General features: G+C 32.3%; 1 protein-coding gene and 1 long non-coding RNA gene across 2 annotated transcripts; one reads left to right on the top strand and one right to left on the bottom strand.

Moving 5' to 3' along the window:
• The first annotated feature begins 104 nt into the window (after nt 1-104).
• Nucleotides 105-4085, top strand: LOC109533946 (testis-specific serine/threonine-protein kinase 3). The gene is made up of 6 exons (XM_048667520.1): nt 105-510; nt 568-737; nt 1975-2124; nt 2179-2452; nt 2513-2698; nt 3826-4085. Exons 1-6 carry the CDS (start codon nt 349-351, stop codon nt 4054-4056), a joined length of 1173 nt encoding a protein of 390 aa, XP_048523477.1. The 5' UTR covers nt 105-348; the 3' UTR covers nt 4057-4085.
• Nucleotides 4086-4943: 858 nt separating this feature from the next.
• LOC109533961 lies at nt 4944-6124 on the bottom strand. Its single transcript, XR_002171584.2, has 3 exons — nt 5749-6124; nt 5398-5463; nt 4944-5130 (listed from the first exon to the last, which is right to left on the bottom strand). It is a non-coding gene; the product is annotated as an uncharacterized LOC109533961 (long non-coding RNA).
• Between the last annotated feature and the right edge of the window lie 4114 nt (nt 6125-10238).

Genomic DNA, 10238 nt, shown 5'->3' with positions numbered 1-10238 from the left:
ATAGCGAACTCCGGATACAACGAACCAGTTTTAGTTCATTTTTCAAGTTCGTTATATCCGGACTCAACTTTTATTTTATTGGTGGATACTGAGTTTTATGGAAACAGTTTGGTTTGTAATTCAAAATTGAATTGATTCCAGTACAAAAAAAGTAGAAAACAACGAAAGAAAAGCGGTGTCACTTGCCAATTAGCTTTTTTAATTTTTTTATAAATGATGAATGTACCCTTATTTTAAATTCACCTAAAGTCTGCCAAAGTCACCTTGCGTATGACTTTGGTTCTTTCATCAAATAAAAAAATGCTGTTATTTTCAAATTTGTCGTAAAATGATCAGTGATGTGAAAGTATGTCTTCCCCTATTGATAGTGCTGATCAGTCACCAGCTCTTGAAACTGCTCATGCCACTCAAGTAGGAAACGATCCCAAAGATAAAAAACCCACAGTTTTAGAAACTCATGGCTACTTTCTGGGGAAAAGTATCGGGACTGGATCCTATGCAACTGTTCGTGTAAGACATTTGAGGAAAAAAAACCGTTGTTTTTGTGAGATTTTCCTGCGCTTTCAGATGGCCCACAGTGAACGACACGAGGGCAATGTGGCTATAAAAATTGTAAGCAAATTTTCAGCCCCCGCAGATTATTTGAAAAAGTTCCTTCCAAGAGAAATCGAAGTGGTTAAAGGGTTGAGGCATCCGAATTTAATACGTTTCTTGCAAGCTATTGAAACCACTCATCGGTAAGTGTTTGCAGCTTTTTTTTTTATTTATTTTTAACTATTATTGTTATTAGGGTTTAATTTTTGTGTCTTCTGTTAATCTATGAAAGCTGAATCATCGAAACAATTTAGGATTTTCAACACTAATCGATCAGCTTAAAATATAATTAAAAGTTCCTGCAAACAAACAAAAATCGGCCAATATTTGCAAATTTTCATTAAAAACAGTTTTTAACAATTGCTTTATTACCTTCAAATCGTCTCGGACAGGATTTTAAAAGCTAAGAGCACAGTATTAGTTCGCTCACTGGAAGGGTAATTGTGAATTTTTAAATATGCCTACTTATACATATAAAAATGAAAGAACAATTGAGAAAACAACAATTCATTTAAGAACACTGATCGTTAAAAAGACTTGCATTCCAAGTATCCAAAATCCTTGATTAAAATTCTGAATTTCGTTGTTTTATTGTTATTGTTATAACTGTTATTTCCAGTCTGGAAAAATATACAAATTTTCAAGAAACAAAACAAGCAATGAAAACTCAAAATCGAACAAGCAAGAACTTGGTCCAATGCTTGTCCCTGCTTTAAATGGCGCTTAAATGTTAAATAAATTAAAATACATTCTCTTAGATTATGTAAAGTTATATAACAAGATAATGTTTATAGGCACCTTTGAACCTTATTCAGTTTTTTCCTTTCCGTTCTTTCGTGAATCTTTTGTTCAGAGTTTTCATTCCTCATTGTCATCAGTTTCAGAGTATCAGCAAATTGGCCAAAATTGGCAATTTCTTAGAGATTCAATGTTATGTCCTCGATCAAATGAAAATTAAAGATGAACGTATATAAGACAAATAGAAATGAACATTTTGGTTGGGAAATCAGACTATTGAGACTACTGTTTTCAGTATACTTTAATCCCCTTTTTAAGAACTTCGTCTGTCGGAGAAGAGTTTGTTCACGCCTCAAATACAAAAACAGATCTGCAGCATTTATCAATAACAAGTTCTACAATATATGTACATGTTTTCCTAACTTTTGATTGCGAATATTTTGTCAGCCAGCAATGCGATTTGAATATTTGTTTTTCAAATCATACACTACAATTTGTTTCTTACGTTTTTTATGGCTTTTCTTATAGCATAAGTTTTGTCCAAGCAATATTCGTTAAAACATTCTTTCAAATTCGTCAAAAATTAGATTGTAAGTAAGTTTGCGTCGCAGTGTATTTTATTATAAGTGCGTTTTACTTCAGAGTTTACATTATCATGGAATTTGCGGAAAATGGCAGTCTTCTCGACATTATCCGAAAGGATCAACATATTGATGAAATCAGATCCCGAAAATGGTTCAAACAGCTCACTTATGCCATAGAATACTGTCACGATCGTGGAGTGGTTCACAGGTAGAATAAGCAGATTTTCAGGGAAAAAAACGACCTTTGAACGCGCATTTTTAGAGACATAAAATGCGAAAATATGCTAATGGACGACAGTTGGAATATAAAATTGTCCGATTTCGGATTCGCCCGAGGCCACATGAAGCCGAAAAATGGACAGCCTATTTTGAGCGAAACTTTCTGCGGAAGCTACGCTTATGCGTCCCCGGAAATTCTTCGAGGGATTCCGTACCAGCCTCAATTTGCGGACGTTTGGTCTATGGGGGTGGTTTTATTTGCAATGGTTTTTGGCAGGCTTCCTTTTGATGACAGCAACTATAAGGAGCTGATTAAAGTGCATTAAAATGGCCGGGCAACAAACCGATACATTTTTCATACCTGGATCAATTTTCAGCAAGTTTCGAGCAAAGTGGTTTTTCCAAAAGACCCAAAAGTGAGCAGCGGGTGTAAGTCGTTGATCAATAAAATACTCGCTCCGCTGAAAAGCCGAATTCGGCTCAGTGGGATTAAAATGGATCAGTGGTTTTTGTTCGAAGAAGGACAAGCTGGAAGCAGCAAGGACAGGAAGTCCATTAGCTCAGTAAGTAAATTGTTCCCTAGTCGTTTTGAGTTTTCTAAGTTACATTTTCATGCTCTTTTCTTTGCTTCTTTATAAACAAAGTCAAAATTTCCAAACGAAACATATTATCCTTGATTAACTCATTTAATAATTAACTTTCTCGTTTTTTGTAATTTTCAAAATTTGCAGGCAGTAAGCAGTCTCGGAACTTTATGGGAACGCGACTTTCGTCTCTTGTACCGTAATATACTTTGTTTAAAAACATACAATTCAATGTAAGTTTGATTCTAAAAAATGTATAATATTGTGGAACTTAAAAGAAATCTTTTACTTTCTTAGAAAATTCAAAATTAGTACATTCATACAAGTTAGCATTAAAAAAAATGTTGATGAAGAAAACTTTTGCGGCCATTTCTTGAAACTGACTAGTTTTTCGGCCGTTGTGGATAATAATTTATTCCTGACGTTTCACACGCACGAGTGAATTGCATCTTCAGAGGATGCAGCAACCAGGACGAAATTCTTATCTACTATGGCCTGAAACCCCTAAACCCACCAGTTTCAACAACTACGTTAATTCTATAGTCAAAAAACACTTCACTTAAACCGATGGCTTTTCGAATAAATGTTGCTCAGATACAATTAAACGCCACTATTATTTAGCCATAACGCCATTATATAAGCATATAAGCGATTTAATCAACATTTCTTGTCTAAAAGCTAAACATTAATAAATCACAAGGACTTACTTAGGTACCCAATTTTTGTTAAACATTTTAGACGATTTATTCTGATAACAATCACATTTACCCGATAAATGCTCTTATTGCTTATTAGAACACTAGAAAATTACGCATTTAAAAGTTGCAAAACATTTGATTTTTTCTATCGTTATATGCTTTAAGTTTTTTAGGTACGTTAAATTTTTCTTACGCTTTTTTTAATAGCTTTTTAATAGCTTTTTAATAGCTTCTATGGTTAGAATTGATAGAGCTTCCAATTTTTACAGAGCACAAAATATTATTAAGTTGTTTTCGCTTTTTGATAATTAGCCATAAAAATGGACCCAAATTCTCACAACAAAGATATTTAGATCCTGTGAATTCAATCGTCTTTTAAGTACCACTTAAGGCAAATTTTTTTTTCAGGTTACTGATGAAGAAAGGAGACTTTCAGTAGATGCTGATAGTTTGGTGCCACCAAATCTGATCACGAAAGAAGAGCTCGAAGCTAAAGCTAGACCGCGAGGAGCGAGAAGAGACAGTACCGATGAAGAGCAACCGGTTGGTACACAGAATCCTTTTGATGAAGCCGAACAGTCTGATAAAGGAAATTCCAGTGGAAAATCGAAAAAACCACCCAGCAAGAAAGAATCTTGAATTGTTTTGTTATTAAAGTGCAAAAATTATTTATTGGCTTTCAGTCCCCGTTTTTTCCCCGACATTTATTATTTAAAGCTCTCCTTGTTGAATAGAATGCGAATTTATTTGGAAAATAATGGCCAGCCAGAGTTGGGAAGCAAAAAGCCGCCTTCAAACTTCAACTAGGTTTTTGAAAGGTGTATTCGTTCAAAGCTTCGTATGTAAGTCATCAATTGCGCATCAGGCAAAAAATTTGCAAAATCCAATCAATTTGTTCGCATTTTTCGTTCGCACAGCCAGTAGTACTTGAATAAAACCATAATAATTAAATAATTCAAAATCAACAATTTCGATTTTGCAATTAAACCCAGACAAACAAACTTAGCTAAATATTAGTGAGCTAATTTGTAATAAATGATCTATAATACTTGAACAGAACAAATAAACGACACAAACAGTAACATGTTTCGATATTGCAATAACTTGAGAGACAATCGATTGAATTATCATTACTGAACTATCATTACTGAACTAATTTGCAATACGCGCATTTCATCATCAAACAAAGTAATACTATTGAAGCTCTTCAAACTGGATTCTTATCGTTTAGAAAAATCTGGAATTGGACTCAAGGATAAAATCGTCAAGCTCTTCGCCCCTATTACAGGACTTATTAGGTACTATTTATTAGTTTGTTTTTAAATACTTTTCTGCTTGAACACTATCGGAACTTTCCTGTGATAATTGAATTGCTTTATTATAGTTTCTTTCAAAAATTTATTCTTAAAAAATCATAGATTTATATACATAATACCCGTAAAAACGCTCAATAAATACGTATCAGTTCCCACTAACCATTTGGAATAGTTTGGCGTTTTTAAAATGGGAAAAAATTGAAATAACAATTTGAATAATGTTTTATTGTATAAATTTATTAAATATGAACAACTGGATATGGAGGCGGCAATTCATACGAAGAAAACGATTTAGCTTTTGATAACGTTGAATATAACGGCGGTGCTAAATTTTTGTATGACTGTTTTACTGTAAAGAAGTCGTTTGGGTTTTCAATGTCACGTCGTGGGTCAATAACTGAAAAATAACAATTAATAAATATAATGCAAATAAAAAATATTTTCGTTGAAAAAACAGCGAATTCATCTCTTTATCGTTTGATGATTTAGTTGAACACTAGGGTTTGAACTTTTCAGTCCAACAAAATATATATATTTTTAAATCGCACAAACTAAATGATCTTAAGAAGTCACCAATAATAAAGGCCGTGCACGTACTAAATGTGCGAGTGAACGAATATCCAAATATCTCTTAATAGGTAGGTTTCTCATACATCTAACTTACTTGTTAAGTTGCCTTCTTCACCAATTATAACGATTCGATCTCTGTTTGCGAAAAACTTCTCACTAACTAAAACAATAAAAACAAAATGACATGCTAAATTCATTTTTTTAAATATAATTCCATCAATATTTACTGAACTAGCTCGAATTGATTATAGATTTTTCAAAGTAATAAGCCAAAATACTCATTACAACATATGTATTGCTTATGTGCGTGATTGGAAACAATGCGAGATTATCATCCGATAAAATCATTTCTTATCGTAAGTGGTTTAGGCCTAATTTGAAGATGCAGAAACTAATTAAGGCAATTAATTATTCAATTAAATTCGTTTCGTCTAATGGAACTTACTCAATTGACATAATCGAACACTGCTAAGTATCATTAACACGGTACACAAGAAGGAAAATAAAATCCAAAAAATTTTTTGCTCGAAAGTTGTAATCATCAGAATTAGAGCGTATGAACTGCAAGTAACGTGTGGCAGAGTGTTCAGGAAACTGATATTTAAATTCGATGTGTATAGTTAAGTATATAGACACTTTATGAGGACATCATTTACGCATAGAAAGATTAACGTCGAGTAAAGATTTACAGGCAGGCTGGATAATTAAATTCATTTAACAATGACAATAATATCGGTTATGCTTTTGTATCCACATAAACTGTATAGTTTTGTGCAAACGTTGTTCAATTTGCGGGTACAATGGGGTAATAATGTAATTTATGTATTTTTAAAGCAATAAACTAAGTTACATAGATACGTCTATTTACATCCAGTTAAAAATGAGTAATGATGATTTAAGGAGCGTCACATTTTCAAGATTAACATACTTTATCTATTCAAAGCAATGGTAAAGTTTATGCTTTTGTTGCAATCTTCTTCAGCTGTTTCAAGGATTTAAATTTAATAACACGAAATCAAATGTAGATGAATTAGATATTATTCACGATTATGCATTAATGAAACAACAATTTTTTTTTCAGATTGCATCAAACTCGAATGTACAGTTTCAAGTTGCAATTTTGAGAGTTAGGTAAAAGATGCCTATTTAGGTCTGTGGGTTTTTCGGTCAATGTGGTGGCCAAAAATTATACACTATTTTTCATGGGTCAACGTTTCGACTATATTTAAGTCATCCTCAGGTCTCGAAAAAGGAAAACAGATCACTAATTAACCACAACTTCACTTGAGATCAAGTCACAAATTAAAATATTTGCTTCACAAATTCAACCGAAAGGATTTTAGTGATTTTTTTCTGTAAATTTATCCGTTTTTAAAACCCAAAGTGCGTATTTATTTGGTAATCGACGTAGGAATTTGAAGTTTTTTGAAATTCCGTGATTAAGAGTACTTGGTATTTCCTCCTTGAATTCGAAATTCAGCTTAAAATTAAAATATTAAAGTTTTATTATTAGTCACTTTGCACCCTTCATTTGGAAATTAATTTGGAATTGAAATTTTGTCATGAAAATGAATATGCAAATAGCAGGAAATATCCTTCAGTACCTACTCTGATGATATTACAAATCCGTACGTGCTTTACATTGGAGTTGAATAATTTTATTTTGTAAGTTTGTTGCTGGTTTTACCTGCACTTTCAAAAAATATTGAAAATTCAACGTCTCTTTGAATTTTGATGAAAGTTGCCGCAAATTAACCCCAAAGTGTTTTCTGTACACTATTCTATACGTACCTGCATGGTTTAATATGAAGTTCAGAAATTTTTTTGGTAATGTTCATTAACGGTGATGCACTGAAAAAGTCTCACAACTCAACCTCTCTGGAGATTTTGGATAAAAAGTGAAAAAATATACTAGAAAGTGCCTTCTCCAGGACCCTGATTAAATTATAATTTCCCACATACTTTACATGAAATGTACATCAAAGTATCTTCTATATACACTGGATATATACACTATATGGAATTGAAGAGTTTTTTCTTTAGTAAGACGGTAATTCACTGTCTTCACTGCACTGCAACTTCACAAAACTTCACAATTCAACCGGTTTTGAAACGTTGATGAAATTGCAGAAAAGATAGGTACTAGAAAGCGTTTTTATTGCACGTATACGCAGGGGATCATCGGAAAGAAATCAGCAAAAACGGGACGGAAAACATGAAATTGTGGCATAATCTTGCACCTAATTGTCTGATATTCAAATTTCGCTTTCTGGGTCAAAAATACTCGAATTTCCTCACTCATGCTGTTGTGATTGAATCTCAATCCACCGATGCTAAAACGAATTCGGTGGCTCAAATGGGGCTTGAGAAAGTTCGAAAAAGGCAGCGTCATGTTTGAGTCGATTTTGCAACTCAAAAACAAACACGCAAATCTAAAACTTTAGGTTTTTTATCGTTGATCACACATTATAGTTAATAATCAATATTGTGAAATAAGTTATTTAAACACATGTCATAAACAGGCAACTTTTCTAAATAGCGACAGTTTAGTCACGAGACTCTCGAAATGGCTTAAAACATTGTTTTTTTTAAAGCTTTTACAGCTGTTGAGTGGCTTCTCAAACTTATCGTGACAGTTGTAAAGCATTTTTTTATCGGCAATTAAGGAAAATGATTGATTATTAAGGATGAACTCCACGCTTTGGCTGTTGGCTATTGATACCAGAGAAAATACTTCCAAGAAAAAACTGCATGCACAACTTCAACGGAATGATTGATTTTGATTTTTAAGTCATTGAACTAACTTGCCAAAAAACAATGGGAGGGTTAATAGTTGGTTTTCCGTGCCAAAAAAATGCAAATATTTGTTTGCACCAATAATAATATTCCGTAAGATTCGTTTCTACCTCTTATTTCATGTACTTTATTAAGGGTTAAAAGATCTTCTTCTGAAAACCTAAAGAAACGAATGGGTTTTCATTCGAAAGATGCCGATCATTACCAAAATAATTAGATCAGCATGAAATTCGGTTTAAATTGGGGAACTTTGCGTATTTTCTTCCACGTAGTATTGAAGTACATACTTTGCTTTGTTCCTTTCTGACATCAATTTCCACACCCGTAAAGTTAGTCAGTATTGATATAAAATTGCCAGTCAGAAAATATATCTGATCCATTTTACAAGATATTAATCGACAATTTATGAACTTAAAATCTTCCCGCAAACTCTAACTAATTGAATCCCCCTGCCCCTGAGCGTTGTGTAAAATAAACAATAGAGTTTGAAGTATTAATTACATAGATGTAGAAATAAGATTTCTGCCAGATAAATCTAGTTTACAATGAGGGTCAAAGTGGATCATTGTTTTGTTGGTGCTTGAACTATTGGCAATTTTTTTATTACTAGAGGAAATGGGTTTAGAATTAATATTTTACTTTCATATATTTTCGTCATGCCTGCTAAGATAGATAGTAGACAAGTAATTTCACTTGTGGTGGTCCCAATTCCTGTGTATTCGCGTTTATATTTACACTGATTGTATCAGAATGACTTTTGAGTTTTTTATTTTTTTAGTCTTCAGTTCATCAGTTTGATCAATCTTACTCTCTTGATCTCAATTGCTTCTGAGAATTACTTATCATTGGAATTATCATACATCTGTCTTTTCGACTTTTTTTGCGATATATTGCTTACAAACACTTAACGAAAACAATTAAATAAAGTTTATCGCAATTACAACAATTGGAATAACTAATTCAGAAAAGCTGAATTATGAGGAAAAGAGAGTTCGGCTGAAAGTGTTTTCAAGGTCAGTGCAGCAACTTCAAAAAGTGGCAAAGAAAATGTGTTTTTGTATATACGATTCAATTAGGAAATTAAAATGTTGAACAAAAGCTGCAGTTTTGGATCTATGTAAACAACAATAATATGCAATAGAGGATTCAATATAAGATACTTTAATTAACTTTTGAAGCAAAAAAAATTAAATTTGCAGATTTTTACGAAAAAAAGTTCACAGCTTTTGACAAAAATTAAGTTAATTTTTCAAATTGATACTGATTTGTACTTAAAGACTGTACACTTTTTACAGAAATGCTGAGAGAAATGAAATCTAATATAAAGCTAAAACATACTTTATTCTTGACGATTTTTTCGCCTTAAAATGGACACCAAGAAATAATTAAATTAATTATTTACTGACGCATTTGTAAATTTAAATAGTGGCATTGCAAATGTTCAAAATATTAAACAGATCAAACTGATTTTGCGTTTCCATACAAAATCAAACGAATTTTACATCGATTCCTCCTAGATATTTTTAAACGATATAAAACAGACACTGTCCCACAACGTAGGTCTTTAAAATAGAAAAAAAAAACATTTAATTTCGATCTATTAACAATAATTCCAAGAAAACTCTGATTTTGGAATGACCGCTTGAAATTTTGAAGAATACAATAATGTAGGTATTTATACATATAGGGTCAAACAATACAAAAATAGAAAGAAGTGTATTGTAAATATACAAAAGAATTGAATAAGAAAGCAAATTTTTGGTATTTATACAGGGTGTCCCGTAAGCTCATGATCAAAAGGGTACTGCGATATTCTTTGCATGAAAAGAAGATCTGACCTAACTTTTATTAACAAAAAATGTCTGGCTCCTCTGCTATTGATGGTCAAAGTTCTTCAAAAAAATTATATTTTTTGAAATAACGAGAGAATGGTAGGATGTATTTTAGTGAAACTCGCTGTGAATTTGTTCTAATGTAAGACTCATATTTTGATGAAACAATCGAGTTTAGCTGTTTTGGACAAGTGGTGAATTCTTGAGTGTCTTGGTACAAAAACTACCAGAACTTTTTAGTTGGAGGATGAAATCAACTCATTTTTTTAGGTTGATGCACTAATCATTTGTTCACAATTTTGTGCTC

This window comes from Dendroctonus ponderosae, unplaced genomic scaffold (genome assembly GCF_020466585.1).
Source record: "Dendroctonus ponderosae isolate FM_Combo_2020 unplaced genomic scaffold, Dpon_F_20191213v2 Dpon_F_20191213_6, whole genome shotgun sequence".
NCBI lineage: Eukaryota > Metazoa > Arthropoda > Insecta > Coleoptera > Curculionidae > Dendroctonus > Dendroctonus ponderosae.
Note: the sequence above shows the minus strand (reverse complement) of the source record. Positions and strands in the feature narration are given on the sequence as shown.